Source organism: Salvia miltiorrhiza, chromosome 2 (assembly GCF_028751815.1).
Source record: "Salvia miltiorrhiza cultivar Shanhuang (shh) chromosome 2, IMPLAD_Smil_shh, whole genome shotgun sequence".
NCBI lineage: Eukaryota > Viridiplantae > Streptophyta > Magnoliopsida > Lamiales > Lamiaceae > Salvia > Salvia miltiorrhiza.
This window is the reverse complement of record NC_080388.1, coordinates 68,243,469-68,262,324: the sequence shown is the minus strand read 5'-3', so window position 1 is coordinate 68,262,324 and position 18,856 is coordinate 68,243,469. Positions and strand designations below refer to the sequence as shown.

The following is an 18,856-nucleotide window of genomic DNA, read 5'->3' as shown; positions in this document are numbered from 1 at the left end:
ATCGTAACAGAACACACAATATGATATTTTCAGCGTTAGAAATATTCAATTTTCACTACCTAACATTCTAACCACAAAAATAGATAAATTGACTAAACTTGTTTTCAAACAAGGCTTTAACCTCTTTTGTAGCAACCATTTCGGCTATTTGTCTGACAACAATTCCCAAAAAAATGCCACCCAAATTTACCACTATACCCCGGAATTCCCATGCCCAAACTATGCACAACAGTCCAAGAAAACATCCTAGTTAACTAACATAACAGATTTTTGAACTTACAATCCAAAATAAACAACAAAAAAAAATCGTGTGAAAATCTGCAGTAAAGAGTGATGGAAGAAGATGAAAACAAGACATACATGACAAAATCAGAAAGAAAAGATCTGGGGCTCTCCTGCATGCTGAACGCGGAGGTGGGAGCTCTCCTCGCCGTGATCCGCCGCCCACCGGAGTCGAACTACCACCACCCCGACGACACCTGCGACGCTTCCATTCTCCAATCTCTCAAATCCCTCCGAGCCCTTCTCTTCAAGCCTCAACAGGAATGGCGGACGATCGACCCATCAGTCTACATGTCGCCGTTCCTTGACGTGATACAGAGCGACGACATCCCGGCTTCCGCAACTTCCGCCGCCCTCCAGTCCGTCCTCAAGATCCTCCGCCTCGGCATATTCGACGAGAAGACTCAGGGCGCCAGGGAGGCCATAAATTCCGCCGTCAATGCCGTCACCAGCTGCCGCCTTGAGAAAACCAATCCTGTGACGGAGGACGCTGTGATGATGCGGATTCTGCAAGCCCTCACCGCCGTCATGAGGCACCGCACCTCCATCCTGCTCACCGACCACTCCACCTGCACGCTCGTCAACACATGCTTCCAGGTAGTTCAGCAGACGGCCAACCGCGTGGATCTGCTCCAGCGCTGCGCGAGGTACACGATGAACGAGCTCATCCAGATCATATTCTCGAGGTTGCCGGACATCGAAGTGAAGGACTGGGAGAATTCGGAGTCAGACACAGAAGACAATGATGTCGACTCTGGCTATGGTATCGGCTCTGCAGTCGACATCTTCCACTTCCTCTGCTCCCTACTCAATGTGGTGGACATCATGGACGCGGATGGGGTGATGTACCAGACGACGGACGAGAACACGCAGGTCTTCGCGTTGTATCTCATAAACTCCGCGATAGAACTGAGCGGGGACAGCATTGGGAAGCATCCCAAGCTCCTGAGAATGATCCAGGATGATCTGTTCCACCATCTGATCCACTATGGTGTCTCGTCGAGCCCTCTGGTCCTGTCGATGATCTCGAGCACTGTTCTCAACCTCTATCACTTCCTCCGCAGGTTCAGACAGCCAGACTACTAATAACCATTCTTGTCTGCCAACGTCATCCCTAACGTTGCCTTCTCATTCCAGGTCCATACGTCTCCAGCTGGAGGCCTTCTTCTCCTTCGTGCTGTTCAAGGTTGCGACGCCAGCAAGCTCCGTCCAGCTCCAAGAAGTTGCAGTGGAGGCCATCATAAACTTCTGCAGGCAACCAAATTTTGCAATGGAAGCTTATGTGAATTACGACTGCGACACGAGTTTCAGGAATGTGTTCGAAGAGACAGGAAAGCTTCTCTGCAAGTACGCGTTTCCAACAGGTACCTACCTAACAAGCACTCAGATTCAGGCATTTGAAGGGCTGTCGGTGATTTTTCACTACGTTGCTGATAATATTGATAGAGAAGACGACACCAGCCCATCTGGACCGTATCCAGTCGAGATCACCGAATTCAGGCCTTACTGGGAGGAGAAGGTGAAAGGGGCCGATGTCGAGGATTGGATTGATCATCTCAGGTTCAGAAAAGTGCAGAAGAGGAAGATACTGATCGCAGGGAGTCATTTCAATAGAGATGAAAAGAAGGGATTGGATTACCTGAAGAAATCCGGGCTGACATCGGATCCGCCTGACCCCAAAGCCTATGCTTATTTCTTCCGATACACTCCCAAGCTGAACAAGACGATGATAGGTGATTATCTCGGTGATCCTGATGCATTCAACGTTCAAGTTCTGAGAGAATTCACAAACACATTCGAGTTCACTGGGATGAATCTAGACAGTTCTCTTCGAACTTACCTCGAGAGCTTCAGATTGCCAGGTGAGTCTCAGAAAATCCAAAGGGTTGTGGAGGCATTTTCCGAGCGGTTCTATGATCAACAATCCTCGGATCTGTTCGCCAGCAAGGACGCCGTCATGATCTTCTGCTACTCGATCATCATGCTGAACACGGATCAGCATAACCCGCAGGTGAAGAAGAAGATGACAGAGGAGGACTTCATCAAGAACAACCGATCAATCAATGGAGGAAACGATCTCCCTCGGGAATACCTCTCCGAGCTTTTCCAATCCATTGCAACAAACGCAATCAAGATGGATGATACTAACACAGTTGTGGAAATGAATCCCAACAGATGGATCCAGCTGATAAACAGGTCCAAGATTGCCCAACCGTTCATCCAATGCGATTTTGATCGTAGATTGGGGAGGGACATGTTCGCCTCCATTGCGGGCCCATCAGTGGCAACAGTTGCTGCAGTGTTCGAACACTCTGATGAAGAAGAAATGCTCAACGATTGCATTGAGTCGTTGTTCTCGATTGCTAGAATATCTCAGTATGGACTAGAAGACACTCTGGACGAGTTGATTTGCTCGTTCAGCAAATTCACCACATTGTTGAACCCTTACGCCTCGGCAGAGGAGACTTTGTACGCCTTCAGCCACGACATGAAGCCGAAGATGGCGATTCTAGCAGTTTTCACCATCGTCAACGCTTTCAAAGACTCAATCAGAGGTGGGTGGAGAACCATCATCGAGTGCCTATTGAAGCTCAAGAGGCTGAAACTACTCCCACAGTCAATCATGGAGCCTGAAATGGCTCCAAAATCAGTCCCAAAACCGGACTCCGCTGTCCTTGTACCTAGCAACGATCCCAAGTTCTCCAAGAAACGCCAGAGCTCCGGCATAACTGCTAAATTTCTAAACTTCATGTCGATGGAGAATGTGGAAGAAGCTCTAAATCAAGGCCTGAGTGAATTTGAGCAGAATGCAACCATCATTCAACAATGCCAAATCGGAAGCATCTTCAGCACTAGTTCAAATCTACCCGAGGAGTCTCTGCTGAATCTGGGGCGCTGCATCATATTCGCTGCAGCTGGAAAAGGGCAGAAGTTCAGCACCCCGGTGGAGGAGGAGGAGACAGTAACATTCTGCTGGGAGCTCATCAGCTCCATGGCTCTGGCCAATAAACACAGAGTGTCGACATTTTGGCCTTACTACCATGATTACTTGCTGGAAGTGACGCAGTTTCCTCTGTTTTCGCCAATTCCATTCTCTGAGAAGGCGATAGTATCCCTGATGAAGATGTGCCTGAAGCTTCTGGCCTCGGATCAATTCCTAGATGGGGCAGAGGAGCTCATTTTCAAGTCGATCAACTTGATGTGGAGGATGGAGAAGGAGATCCTCGAAACCTGTTGCGAGTTCCTGTTGCAGGCTGCGAGCAAGATCATCACGGATTATCCCAGCAAAATGCAGACGCAGCTTGGATGGATGTCCGTCCTGCACCTGCTGTCTGTCACGGGCCGGCACCCAGAAACCTACGACCAGGGTGTGGAGACCCTGATCCACCTGATGTCGGATCAGAACCACATAACACGCACCAACTACACCTACTGCATTGACTGCGCCTTTGCCTTTGTGGCGCTCAGGAACAGCCGAGTAGACAAGAACATCAAGATCATGGATCTGCTGGCAGAATCGGCCAGTTTATTAGTCGAGTGGTACAAAGGCGGATACTCGGATCCAGGGAGCAGCATGGGCGTCGGAAACAATGGAAATAGCCTCTCAGTCGAGGAGAGCTCGAGAATCTACAACCCCATCAGCTTCTTCCAGAGGCTCGGGGAGTCCCTGAAGAAGACGAGCCTAGCCAGGCGCGAGGAAGTAAGGAACCACGCAGTTCTATCTCTTCAGAGAAGCTTCTTGCTTGGAGAGGACCTCTTGTTCACTCCCACAAGCTGCATCAACTCCTTCTACAACATCATCTTCGCCATGGTAGACGACCTGCACGAGAAGATGCTGCAGTACTCCAGGCGGGAGAATGCAGAGAGGGAAACGAGAAGCATGGAAGGCACGCTCAAGCTGTCCATGGAGGTGCTGTCACATTTGTACCTGCATTTTTTGAAACCGATTTCGGAGAGCAATAATTTCAGGACGTTCTGGCTAGGAATCCTTCGGAGAATGGATACGTGCATGAAGGCTGACTTAGGAGAGTATGGGGAATCAAAGCTGCCGAATATAATTCCGGAGCTGTTGAAGAATATGGTGATGAGCATGAAGGAACAGGATATTTTGAAGATCACAGATGAAGATGATTTGTGGGATATAACATTTTATCAGATACAATGGATAGCTCCAGCTCTCACAGATGAGCTGTTTCCTGAGGGAGTCAAAAACAATGATTAGATTACATATTTTCTAACAAATCATTGATACCAAACAATTTATTTCAATCACAGATAGTGCTTTGTATCAATAAGAGTGAGCAACATGCACAAATCGAAAAGAAATAGTTAGCTAGTACAGTATTTAGTTTCAATTTACTATTATTGTTTGAGTAATACTGAATAGCTGTATAAAATTTTGATTACACAATGAGGACTTCAAAAGTCAATTTTGTCTTCAGCTGGCTTAACAATCGCATGGAGATTTCAAATTTTGTATGAATAAATATATAAATGCAACAGATGTGTGATAGATTTATATTGACATAATGTTCTGTATTAATATGAAAATAATCTTTTATAGAAAGTGCATGATGCTAATTTATAGTATAAAATTATTTTGTACTTGAACTCCAAATCCTGGCTCCATCTGTAGTTGAAAATAGTTGTCCAACATATGAAAGAACTTCCAAACTGTCATTTTCATCTAATGAAAATAACTTCAAAAGGAACGCCATGAAATATCCATCAAAGATGCACATTCCCTATGAGCTCCTGACTCCTGTACATTCAGATGCACGGTGCATCCACCATATTAAATCCTTATTATGATTAATAAATCTTAATTGGATTTAATTTGGGTGGCCATGCATCCGAATGCACATAAATTTTTATCGTAGAACAACCTGAAACATGCAGAGCCAATGATACCAAAAACCCCAGTGCAAACATATCAAAATTCTGCCAGGCTGAGTCTAACTCGAAAGGAATTGCATCTTAGGAAACAATTTTCACAATATGCAGTTTCAACTAACTATAGCGAATTCATTTTAGCTACAACACCTGATCAAAGCTTCACAAACGACACACAAGTTACGTTCTGAATAAATGCCATGTAAGCAGTCAAGTCAAGTGAAATTTTGACTACAAAGAAAGGGTCCTCTGGCATTTCTCTTTCGGTGAATTAAGAATGCTTGCTGCCTATGTTACACCCAAGTAACAAAAGTACCAACCTCTTAATCCTTAAAATTAGACATATTGATATTACCTATTTACTTATTTATTTTTATTTATAATTATCTTCAGTTAATTAAATATGAGCTGGTAAATATGTTCACTGAATATTGAGCTATTGGTACAACAGTTGATCAATAAATCACAAAATTTGTAGCACCTTCCAATTAACTGCCAAACAAATGATGGGCATACTTGACTTAAGTTCTAAATATGGGTCCAGAAAAGTTTAGCTCACTAAGCTTCAGTAGTGACTGCCTCCTGAAATAAGCTGACAAGAAATAGATACTGCACTTTGATCTTGGCCGAAAGGCTGAGAAAGGTATTAATGGCTTCTTTATATAATCAAATAATATCCCTTTTGACCTAATCAATATAATTTGAAGTTTCTGTACAACTAAATTGGACTTCTATCTCTTTAACATTCAATAGGAGGCGACAGACATGCCTCTTGATTTAATCACATTCCAGCTTTGCAGCAAGATGAAAAAAGGTTTAAGATTTATTGGACAGTCATACAGCCCAAAGTTGAGCTATTTAAAGAGAACCTTAGACTTTATGGAAAGAATCAATATAAGAGGGCAAATTCCATATACCAATCTACATTGTATTCTAATGTTTATGAGTTTCATTATGTGTATCCAAAATCCATATAGGGTATGAATGAAAATATGTTATGTGCTTAAAGCACAATGGAAAGCACAGCAACATGAAGGGAAAAAAAAAAAAAAGAAAGAAGCTTAATTAGTACTATTACATGCACCTATGCTGGTTCTAAATCTTTCAAATATGAAATATAAAGTATAAAATAACTGTGACATTATTAGAGACAAAAGAGTTGTAAATTAAAACTTCATACCATGTTCAATTTAATGAATACTGGTGGATTACTAAGATTTATCCAACCCTGTCCAAGGTTTACTTGTTTATGTTAAATGGGCGGACAACCCAATGCTCTTGATTAATTTGGCTTTGAGCGATTAAATGGATAATATGCATCCTTCCAAAGGACGTGGGGTATCAGTTATCCATCTCTTACTGAATGCAATATGCATCATAAGATTTATTTATCAATTTTATCATATCCAACATTCTATCCATTAAGGGAGCGTTTACTGATCAAGATTGATAATATTCATGATTGAGTATTTTTATCTTCATTACTAGGATTTCTCCAATAACCCCTTTCAATAGGATTTGAATCAAGCAAATTAGCTAAAATCATAGAAATTTTAAAAGGCCTCGGGATATCCCAAACTTCCAATCCATCTTAGTAAGCATCATATTAGCCTATAGTATTTTTACCTATCTAGGCTAACTCTCTAAAGTAAACGCCCCTTAAGTGATCTATGCACCAAATAACAAATCCTCACAAGTAAACAACATGTACACGCCCCAAAAGAACAAGACAAGAACTGAAGTTTCTTGGAAAGGGGGCATATGCACGAGTTAAACCAAGATAAGTATTCCCTCTGTCCACAAAAAATAGCCTGTTTTGGCCATTTTGGTACGTCCACAAAAATAAGTCCCTTTCCATTTTTGGACAATACCCCACAACTTATTACCCTAAATATATCTACTTATTTACCCTTTCTACCACATGATGGGCTTCTTTCTCCACTCACAATATAATGAATTATCATTATTAACACTACCTTTCAAGTGGGACCATTTCTCCACTCACAACACACTCAACCATTTTTTTTCAAATCCGTGCCATCCCCTTCTATGACTTTTTTTTGTGGACGAAAGGAGTAGTTGTTAGTGTGGCAATGCGGCTGTACAAGGCTACATATAAAAACTGTGTGTGAATAGGCCAAACTGATGGCAGACTGCTAACATGACTGAAACATTAAAGGAGAAACCAATCCCTGTTAAGAAATACAAATCTATGGAGTTTTTCAAGTAAGCCTTCCATACCTATGCTCGATTCACATGCTGACAACCATCATTTCCATTTCAATTTTGAGTCATGCTTTTGTCTCCGGCTAGATTGACCATCCACCAAACCTAAAAGTTCTTCAAGATCAGAGCATTGAGTTGAAAGTATGACTTAACTATAGAATCCAGTACTTACACTGTTGTTACACATTACCAATCCCTAGAAACGTAGCACTTACACTGTTATACATTACCAATCCTAGAAACATTGATACAGCAATAAATGCTTGCTCCCTGGCCTGTTCAGATTCTATAGGAATTGCACGCTGCACAAGTAAAATAAACAGCAAAAAACGGTCCATAATTTAAATTGTTTTGAGGCGGGTTTATAATTTAAATTGTAAACCTTTTAAACGCTTGAATTGACTGAACAATTGATATTAAGAAGCTTCATTTTCGAATGAAGTTACACTATATCATTCTAATCTGCCATAAGACTTAGTTTGATAAAGTAAATAAACCATGACCTAACTTTCTCTTAAATGATCAAAGTAATCAGCAAAACAATTGAAACTCAATTCAATCATGGGCTATACGAACATTTCTCCATAGGCATGGACTTGTTGTGTATGTCGTGCCTGAACTGATTAGAAGCAGGTCAAGCAACTGCAATCCTTGCCAGCAGTGAATGCTACATTAGCCAGAATCCAGGTCATTGCATCAAACAGCAAATAAAAAGGAGGAAGACTTTGCAGATGCATCATGCTTTTAATAAAAAAATCAAGTGCTAAAGTGTGGTAATCATCATACAAGACAAGTAAATCACAATTCACCACCGCTCATAAGATAATGATTTAAAATAAATATTAAGTAACTTATCACTATGCTACAAATTAAGAATCTAATAAAAATACATAAAAATTTACCAAATTAACAATTACACAAGGACCTTTCCACCAATTAGTAAAACAGAGCTTGGTAAACCGGTTAAATGCAATGATGAACTAAAGCAGTCTTCTCATAGACACTTCCAGCAAATGCAATGCTAGGCAAGTTGTCCTCTGAGAGCCAGATTTAAACATATCAAGACTAGTAACTAAGATGGTGCTAAATATAAGAAAAAAACAAAAGAACATAACTGCAATTGGTTAATCGTGTTGTTAATATTAAATTCCAACCACTATTGGTGGTGAAGGTACATGAACTTGTCTATTGCATCACAAAATCCCACCCTTTGACGAGAACTAAATAAATTATTCCTGCAAAACTGTTCTAGAATTTCTCATTTGGCTGTAAATTACAGGATAAAAGAAAAAAATTATAAGTCGGGATAATGCTAATCATACAACAGCGCAACCTGATTCGCGGCATTCTTCTCATCTGAATAGTTGCTGATGATGGGCTCTCCCAATTCAAGAAAGCATGTGGAATAAAAATTCCCTGGTTTGGTCCTCTATTATCTTGGAATTGAACTTTAAGATATCTATGCTGGTTCCAAAGGCTATGAACAGGAGAAATTAAAGTGACACCAAAGTGAGAAGAAACATGCCTTTTGATCCAGCACGGACCAATTCACTCAACTGGGAAGCAAGAACTGTAGGCTCTCTGTTATTCTTCAAATGCATGTGTACATATTTTCTCTAGTAACAATGGCCAGTCCTCGCCAAGTTGCCGTGGATTCAGCTCCATAGCAACTCTAAATTCCTGCAACGAAATTTGGGGAACGACCCTCTGTTCTTGCATCTGATACTGATCTGCACCATTATTCAGCATCTGATTCTGATGTGCGCTACTATTTGGCATATGATACTGATGACCTGGTTTGACACCATTAACTAGCTTCGTGGGAGTGTGGCTCTTGTGGGCACTATTCTTTGTCGACTCATGCCCCGACCTTGCTCCGACGAGTTCAATGCAAGACCTAAGTAATCCCTTGATGTAAGAATCTAACCCATGGTTCAGTATGTTGGCACAGTCCACTGACACTCCTTTTAGACCCTGTGCTAAAGCAATGTGTTCCACTCGGTCCGTCAATACATGGCTGTCCAACAAAGTGCCATCGTCGAACGTGCCAATAGATCTACAGCTGCTTGCAGCAGGCAGAGCTCTGCAAGCCCCACCGATGCTAACTGTACACAAAGGAACCCCGAGGGGTGCTTGAAGTGGACTCCTAGAAGAAGCCTCTTTCCTATCATGTCTACCTACCAATTGCATCTGCTCCTTGCTATACACACCTGCCAGGTCATCTGGTGATCTCCTCACTGTCAGCATTTTAGCATGGTGGGATGCCAAGTTCTCTCTTTCATCCTCTGCTCGTTGCACCAGCATCCCAGTATCAGGTGGATTCAAATCCCCATTCTCCATTATAGGCTGAGCGGCAGCAGCCACCTGAGGAGGAAAACTAGTCTTTCCATTTGGTCCAAGAGCACTTCGGCGGTCCCCAGTTCTCCTATCACGGAAACAAGATCTAGTTTTTTTGGGTGAAACTGGTAGCATGTCACCTCCATTTGACAAACCTGGTGAACTAGAAGCCTGAGCCGTGCCAATGTGGGACCCGTTTTGCTGGTAACCATCAGAACAGATCTCCTGGCTACCAACATGCATACCATGTTTCGAAGCATCATCCTTATGACATGCCGGAGGTGGGGACTTTGCACAACAAGCATTTCTAAGTATCGAACGAATAAGCTGGTTGTGGAGCGGAATATTCTCCCGTCCAAGAACTCTCAGACATAGTTTGTTGAACTCAACCTTACTCAGTTTCAAATTCAAGAATCTCTGTAAGTAGTAAAAGTACTGCTTGGACCCTTCAGGCCCAAGTTTCTTTACTATCTGAGCTCTCAACTCATCAAGATTGATCCGCGAACGCTGATGAGGCGGTTGCATCTCTCTGCAGCTCTCTCTCCTCTTTCACCACACTAAAAATCCATAAAAACGAAAATACAAGCTACCAAAGCGACGATACAGAACACTGGAGTAAACTGGGGTCATTATACTCCATCTCCCAAAAACCAGTTTATAAGCATTCACCTTTCTAATAACCCTAAAAATGTCAAACCACAACCCATCTCCAACACCTCAACATTTATATACAACGACAATTGGAGAGTGAGTGCATACCATGAGATCCCAATTTTCAATTAAAACCGACTCTCCCTCCAAAAACCCAAACTTCAGATATTTCAAATTCTTCAGCGTGAACCCAAATTCTATACTATGATACAAAAGAAAACCTTTTATTGACCTAAATCTCAAAATCAAAATTTAGATACCTCCCTGCAACTCTAAGTAAACCACCACAATTCAACAATATCCTAAAATCCCACCACACCCAAAATGCCACTCCCTCAATCGAAGATTCAAGCTTGAATTTCCAACTTCAAGTTCAAATTTTTATGCTCAAAATTGAACTGGAAAAATAATGAATCAAAAGAACGTAAAGATTCAGACTTGAAGAAAAAAATGAGCTCACACAAACCAGAATATTAATGGGCTGACCTTATTGGAGCTCCCACAATTTAGATTCAGGAACAAAAAAAAATTATCATCACAACAATAACACTCTCAGCTTTATTTTTCTTTCTTCTCTTTCTCTTCACACTTCTCCTCTGAAACCCATGTAGTTTCTCCTGCCATTGCTTCTTATCCCTTCAAAAATCTTTGCTTCACATTTCTATTTCACTATCTTTATCTTCCCCACAGAAAATTTCCTGAATCAAAAATTTGAAGACCCCTTTTCTTTGTTTTTCTCTCTGATCGCGCTCCGCTTCTCTCCTCGCTCTCTCTCTCTCCTCTCTTTCTCGTATCCTATTTGATTAGAAAGTAAATTATTTTGTCTAATTTTATTCAAGAGTACAACAATTTAGGCACAGAGTATGACCTCAATATGTGATACTCCGTGCTGAAGAGTTGTACCTTACTCTGGCAGATGGGAAATGAGTGTGGCAATATGAATTTCTGATAATAGAAGGTCGTCGGACTCCACGCGCTCTATCGGCGTTGAACTATAATTGCCTGATTACTAGCTATTGAGAAAAGTGACAACAAACACTTCAAGCTTTGTAATAAAAATAAATTTTGTTCGTAATAAGTTCATTCATCATTCATAATGTCCTTGTTTGTAGATTAAATCGTCATTTAGACATGAATCAAATTTTGTCGACCTAGCAGATCGTTGTTATCGAATAAATCATTGCTCTTACGAAATTCATAGGAGGGGCATTTGGTTTGACTCGTACAGTATGATTGATAAAATAATACTACATATTAATCAATTGTTTAATTTGTATGATTGAAATCGTGATTGATAATCCGACTTGTATTTAACCATTCAAATAAGTGTGAATTAGTTTGGCTAAATTTATTTTAAAAAGTTTGAAGCTTATAAGATGTAGTTTCTTAAAAGCTTATAAGTTAACAAAGTGTTTGAATAATTGAGCTTATAAGCTAGAGAGATAATTTTTAGTTAAAAAGAGAGAATTTTTATTAGAGAAAGAAAATTGAAAAAAGATAAAATTATAATCATATATAGTGAAAATAAAAAATCATAGTTGAGCTATTTTTGTAAAAGTATCGGTTAAAATAATGAGAAAATTAGTTGGAATAGAGGAACTTATTTTTTGGGGAGCTTATAAGCTCTTAAAGCTTATTTTTACTGCTTATAAACTCTTTAAGAGCTTATTATTTTGCCAAACACTTTGAATGAGCTTATAAGCTTCTAAATAACTTATAAATTACTCCCTCCGTCCGGCCAAGACGCTACATTTATTTTTCGGCACGGGATTTAAGGAGTTGTAGATTAATGTTTTAAGTGTAATAATAAAGTGATAAAGTAGGATAGAGAAAGTAATAAAGTGATAAAATAAGAAAGAGAATGTAATAAAGTGATAAAGTAGGATAGAGAGGTAATAAAGAAATACTTAATTAGTGTTAATTAAGTGTTTAAAATTCTTTATTTTTGTTAAATATAGAAATGTAGCATCTTCTTTGGAATGGCCCGAAAAAGAATATGTAACATCTTGGGCGGGACGGAGGGAGTATTTTAAAGAGGTGATAATATCAACCAAACACCCTCTTAATCACCTATCAAATCTATTAATCTTATCCAAATTTGAGATGAGATCAGATCTAGTGAGAATCTTCTATTTGTTGAGAATTAAAAATTGTTCGTTAATTTATTAAACACATTATAAGAGCATCCACAGTGGTGACTCGTTCTCCCTTACTCGAGTAAGGGAGAGATCGAGTAAGCCCACTATGACACTCTACTTACTCGAGTATTACTCGAAAAAATGAGTAAGACTTGTTCGCTTTTTTCCTCTATGCGTATGGTACACGCACAGAAAAAAAAATAAAAGAATAAAGTAAAACAATTGAACATTACCTGAAAGTTGCGGCACCATTGAAGGAGGAGGAAAAAGTGAAGATGAAGCAGTTGCGCAGGAGTAGGAGATATGTTAAATGAGTAGTTTAGGTTTTTAAAATTATATTGGGTTAAAATATTTGGGCTTCTATTTTAAATTAGTTTTAATTGAAAATTATAATTGGGCTAAAAATATTTGGGCTCGTAATAAAGAAAAACTGAAAATATTTGGGCTTGTATTTTTTATTGTAATTTTTTAAAAATTTTAAATTTATATTTAAATTTTAGTAATTTAAATTAATGTAATTTTAATTTGAAGTAATTGTGTTATTTAAATTTGTGCAATTAAAGTTAAATTAAAAATACAAAAATCAAAACTAAAAAAATAGAGTAAGAGAATGAGGGCTTCCTTACTTATATATAGTGGTCCCTCCTTTTATCAAGTAAGCTCCTTATTCAATCATTGTGGATGCTCTAAAACTCTAACTATGCGGATGTTATAACATAGTGAAACAAGGTTGAATTGATAGAGAATGCTAGGAATGACTACTACTCCAGTTGTTTTCCTTTATCTAGACTTTGGGATTCAAATGTAATTTTATAACTAAAGCATGCAAATTAAAATAAAATGTAGAGACTTAAAAGAGATTCAAATATGAAGAGTATATATCCTGAAGCTTTGATTTCGATGGATTTATGAATTCAAACAAGCTCAAATAAGTCAATCACACAAAGGCTCACTTTTTTCTAAAACAATCACAATATTAGCTTAAATCTACTCTTGTACGTAGTGAATAAATTGTGAATTACATGCAAAATTATTGTCCTCATATTAAGGGTGAGCATTTGATAGTTCAGGCACCGAACCCGAATTGGCCCTAAAATTTCAACCTGAACCAAATCGTTTGTAAGATCAAACTTGAACTAAATCGAATTGCAAATTTTTGGTTCGATCAACTCGATTTTTATAAGAACCATTTCTTTTATTATTGAAAACATGTTGGCAACCATTTAAAAGAAAAAAAAAAAAGCAGGGAGCTCAATAGTGCTTGCCGGCATGGGGAGCGGGAGAGAGCAAGAAGGTCTGGTTGCCGCAGTTGGTCTTGATGGCCTGTGCCTTGGAGGAGGACATCTGATAGGTGTTGGTGAGAACTTGCTCTTTCACCATCGTAGCTCATTTGGGCATGAAGCTTGGGGAGTTGGTGTGCCACGACTGAGAGAAATGTACGTGTTCTATATTTAATTAATGTTTTAATTCAAGCATTAGTTATGATATCGTGTTCTCAAACTTAATGCAATTAATCATGTAAAATCGAGAGAAAGAAATGAAATGATCATAATCAATTAATAAAAAATCACGTTAAAAAACTATCACTCATCTACTCTCTATGCTCAAATTTTGTTGGTCACAATGGAGTCAACTCCGAGGTATGATGGAGAAGAGGTGAAATAATTAATTAATGATTTGAGTTAGTTTGAATATTGAAGAAATATTAACTGTTATCGACGGGTGTAGAAATGTGGACAGAATAACGACGAGAATGTAGGAACCGAGGCAAGAGTTGGACTCTTTCTCCGTATGACAAAATTGCCCCGCAAGAGTTGGACTCTTTCTCCGTATGACAAAATTGCCCCGCACAGTACACACGGTTCGATGGTAAATGTCCCCAAGATACAACGGTTTTAATGAGTACGAGACCTCATTCTGCAGGGCTGTATTTATAGGAGAAGGAAGGGTGTTATGAAGAGGTGTCTGCCAGGGGGTGTCTGTTCGAACCAAGCAATGGTCCGAACCATCGCATTGGTTCGGTCAAAGGGGTGCGAGCCAACCACCCCCGCCACGTCACACGAGTCACCGTTTCATTTTTCAAAACTAAAGGCTCCTCAAATCCTCGCGACGACGCGAACGAGCGAAGTGCGCCTACAAAGCGCCCTTGCGACAAGTGCGACGTGCACGGCCTCGGAAGGTTCGCACCTTCCTCGTAGGAATTTGAGTTTTAGCCCTAAAAGGCTAAGTCAAAACCTACTTGGGTGCACCATATGGTCCACCATAGAGAAGCACACTTGTTTGTTCCTTTATGGTGGAGAGCACTTTATAAATAGCTTTCAACTTCCTTATTTTTCCAATGTGGGATGACACTCCACATTTCCATTTTCAATGGCTATCTTTTGACATTTAATTACTCATTCAATTCTTAATAGATTTGAACAAGTAAATATACCAAATTAATCTACTCAAAATGTAGATTCCAAATATACCATTTAATTCCATTAATTACAAAGTAATTATGGACTAATTAAGCCATTTATTCCAACATTAACATGATAAATAAGGTAAATTGTTTTATATACTAGTTAAGTAGCCATGTGATATATTCGAAAGTGTGAGCCCTAGAAATTCATACACCATGCAATTAAAGCATTTTATAAGCCCTTATACATATATACTTACAAAATTAGATAATACACAACACAATGACCGAAAGGACCCATTTACGTCACTCACAATCAGTTTACACTTATTCAAACATGTGACAGAAAACCCTAGAAATTTGTGAAGATAAAAATGATGGTGAGACGACCTTAGTCGTGCCCTCAAATTAATTCTTAGCGTACACGTCGTGGTGTTGAGGATCCAATGCATGGGAAGAGGCCCCTTTCACCGGAGGAGCATTCCTTTTACTCACCGGCTAGATCACACCTAGACATGGCTTCCATCGTCACCGCCCTCTCTCGTGTTCTCGGCTGCACACACACACAACAACAAGGTCAGTTTCTATATTTTTAATCTAAACAATTAATTAATGCAAAAAACTAATCAGCTAGCCACATGGAAATCGAATGATCCATCGTATGTAGAAAACTGTGCAATTAATGATCAAAGGATGAGACACTACAGAGGAGTCCGTCAGCGGCCGTGGGGGAAATGGGCGGCGGAGATTCGCGATCCGAACAAGGCGGCGAGAGTGTGGCTGGGCACCTTCGACTCCGCGGAGGCTGCGGCCCTCGCCTACGACGACGCGGCGCTTAGGTTTAAAGGCCACAAGGCAAAGCTCAACTTCCCCGAAAGGGTTCAGGGAAGAACTCAATTTGCGTATCTAACAACACAAAATGACATCAACCAGGATCATCTTCTTCGCAGTCACCATCAAACTTCGCACCATCACGGTGGAGGATCGCCTACGACTATACCTCCACAGGAAAATTGGGAAGAATCCGGATGCAAGAGGATAAGGAACTAGGTATTTCTTTAATTTTGAGGAATTAATATATATATATATATATCGCAACTTTGTCTTCTCATCTCAAGTTTATGGTTTAATGAATGACTTTTGAGTCTATCAAATATATGTTATGTATACTGCATTTTTCTGACTAATTTGATCAGGTTCAGAATTATATATGGATTTTTCATATGAAACTCTAATATAATATTCTGTGGAGGGTTTGTTTTTTGCCTACTCTTCTTTCTGATCATTAGTAATATGGATATATCACGAATTTGAGTTTAAATTTGAATGCGTTGTTCTAATTAAGACGAGATCGATGCTCTCTGTGTACATAAAAGGTTTTAAATTAATCTTAATTAATTAAGGATCGTATGTATTAAGATTCTATGTTATTGAATATGTAGTATTAGATTTATATTACTACGTGCAAAGCCTATCCTTGTATAAAGGTAATTTTGATATGTAGAAAGTAGAATTGATTGCATTATGATCTACCTTGCTACGGATATATAGCAGTTAGCTAGGGGCCAAGCCTAGAATAATGCAGGCTTAGTTAAGCTTTAATTAATTCCTTTAACTTAATGCCAAATGAGTTACCCCCTATAAAGTAGGACCAAGCTACTTGGTCGTTTCATGAGTGAGTAGTGAGTACCCTTTAAGCTTTTCTCATTTTTATTTTTGAGAGCATATATAATCTGAGTGCCAATTAACCATTTAATTTGAGAATAATTAAGATCTAAAGAAAAGATAGGAGCTTATAAATTAAGGTTGGAGCAAGTTCCAGTTTTTTTAAGAAAAAAAGGTTTCATATTATAGAAAATTAACAAGAAAAGGAAAAACATGAAGCCTTTCTCTACATTAGACTTCAGAAATAACATCAAAGGAGGTTCCTGGTAATCGTTACCATAACAGACAGAAGATGGACAAAAGTAAAATTTCTGTTGCAAAGTAAGATGGTGTTTGGCTAAGCTTATTTCAAAGATCTTATAAGCTCTTGGAGCTTATAAGATGTTTCAAGAGCTTATAAGATGTAATTTTTAAGAGCTTATAAGTTGTCAAAGTATTTGGATAATTGAACTTATAAGCTAGAGAGAGAAATATTTTTTTAGAGAGAGAAAATCGAAGAAAAATAAACTTGAAGTAAATTGTGTGATTTAAATTTATACAATTAAACTTAAATGGAAAAAATAAAACTAAAAAAATCATGTAGGCTATCATGTAACCCCAATGCGGCCTCTTTACTCAATGTAGTCCTCCCCCATCAAGTAGGCTATCATGTAAACTATCATGTAACCCCAATGCGAATGCTCTAAACTCCTAAACATCTTGTAAGCTATTTTGAGGAGCTTATAAGTTTAGCCAAACACCCTCTAAGTTTTCACCAACAATTTCCATTTGATTAATGGAGTGGTAGGGGAGACATCATATATAATAGAGAAACACACATTTTAAAGGTTATCTTGTCGATTCTGCATATTTTTATAATAGTGAGTAATTTTGCATATTTACTATGATAATGGATACTTTTAATTTTCAATAATAATAATAATGATGAATTATTATTATTATTATTATTATTATTATTATTATTATTATTATTATTATTATTATTATTATTATTATTATTATTAAAGTATGAGAGATAAATTAAGATATTTTTTATTAAGTGAAATAATTATTTGTGGGCTACGATTTTATATAAATAATGAGTTATATGAGAGTGTTGTAATTATTTATTAATTTTCTATTTTAGAAAATGACCTATTGAAATAAGACGTCAAAATAAGGAAATATAATCTATTAAATTGGAACGGATGGAGTTCTTATTTTGTGCATGAGTTAGACCTATATATTATTTTATTTTTTTGATAATTTTAGCCCAATAAAAATCTATCACAAAACTACATTATCAAGCTAAACCATTGTATATTCACGTGAAACAACATCTTTTAATCCACATTGGCACACATGTATTTTTCATGGTTTGGGAATTTTGCTTTCTAATGGTTAAAATAATTTATTAATGATTTACTACTAACTTAAAATTATGACTAAATTATTATCAAATACTCCCTCGTTTCCCAAATAACTTTCTAGAAGTGAGAGGCAGACGAAAAGGTAAAAAGTGAAAAATAATAATAAATGAGATATTGAGAGTAGTGAAAAAGTAAAGATAAATGTGGTATTATTATAATTCAAAATAAAATGATTTTTTTTAACGGCTCAAAAAAGAAAGTTATGAAGTTATTTAAGGGACAGAGAGAGTTTTTTTTTTTAATGTTTTTTTTACTTTTCTATGTAGATAGAAACTGACGAATCAAATATTTAAATATATAAAGAAAAAATCAAATTACTTTTCGATGATACCTACTAATTAAATAAGGCCTTAATGGTATTATTATAATTCAAAATAAAATGATTTTTTTTTAACGGCTCAAAAAAGAAAGTTATGAAGTTATTTGAGGGACAGAGAGAGTTTTTTTTTTTTAATGTTTTTTTACTTTTCTATGTAGATAGAAACTGACGAATCAAATATTTAAATATATAAAGAAAAAATCAAATTACTTTTCGATGATACCTACTAATTAAATAAGGCCTTAATCTTTTAGTCATTAATTATATTTACAGTGCCTTTACTATTGGGTGTCTTAGCATTAAGCTTAATCATCTAATATATACCCAAATAACTTCTAAAAAATATGCTACTATAAGCTCTAAAAACATTTTATTTGATGCAGCAGTATAAACTCTCAAATAACCTTAAAGCATTAATTAAAAGATGCTTCAGAAGGACTAAACACAAATTCGGCAGTCTGTGCTTTCTAGAAGTCAACCATGTTTCACATTTTTGGTGAAAGAACAAATAATTCAAAATAACAAATCTAAA

The 18,856-nt window shown here is 37.9% G+C and overlaps 4 protein-coding genes across 4 annotated transcripts in view; 2 read left to right on the top strand and 2 right to left on the bottom strand.

Moving 5' to 3' along the window:
- LOC131008566 (uncharacterized) overlaps positions 1–18,856 on the bottom strand; it is a 590,934-nt gene that overhangs the window by 500,476 nt on the left and 71,602 nt on the right. The gene's annotated exons all lie outside the window — the stretch shown is intronic.
- LOC131008564 (ARF guanine-nucleotide exchange factor GNL2) lies at positions 18–5,601 on the top strand. The gene is made up of 2 exons (XM_057935486.1): positions 18–1,346; positions 1,420–5,601. Exons 1-2 carry the CDS (start codon positions 334–336, stop codon positions 4,502–4,504), a joined length of 4,098 nt encoding a protein of 1,365 aa, XP_057791469.1. The 5' UTR covers positions 18–333; the 3' UTR covers positions 4,505–5,601.
- LOC131008589 (uncharacterized) lies at positions 8,522–11,288 on the bottom strand. The gene is made up of 2 exons (XM_057935520.1): positions 10,876–11,288; positions 8,522–10,787 (listed from the first exon to the last, which is right to left on the bottom strand). Exon 2 carries the CDS (start codon positions 10,261–10,263, stop codon positions 8,986–8,988), a length of 1,278 nt encoding a protein of 425 aa, XP_057791503.1. The 5' UTR covers positions 10,264–10,787; positions 10,876–11,288; the 3' UTR covers positions 8,522–8,985.
- Positions 15,087–16,085, top strand: LOC131008608 (ethylene-responsive transcription factor ERF115-like). Its single transcript, XM_057935546.1, has 2 exons — positions 15,087–15,507; positions 15,599–16,085. Exons 1-2 carry the CDS (start codon positions 15,378–15,380, stop codon positions 15,979–15,981), a joined length of 513 nt encoding a protein of 170 aa, XP_057791529.1. The 5' UTR covers positions 15,087–15,377; the 3' UTR covers positions 15,982–16,085.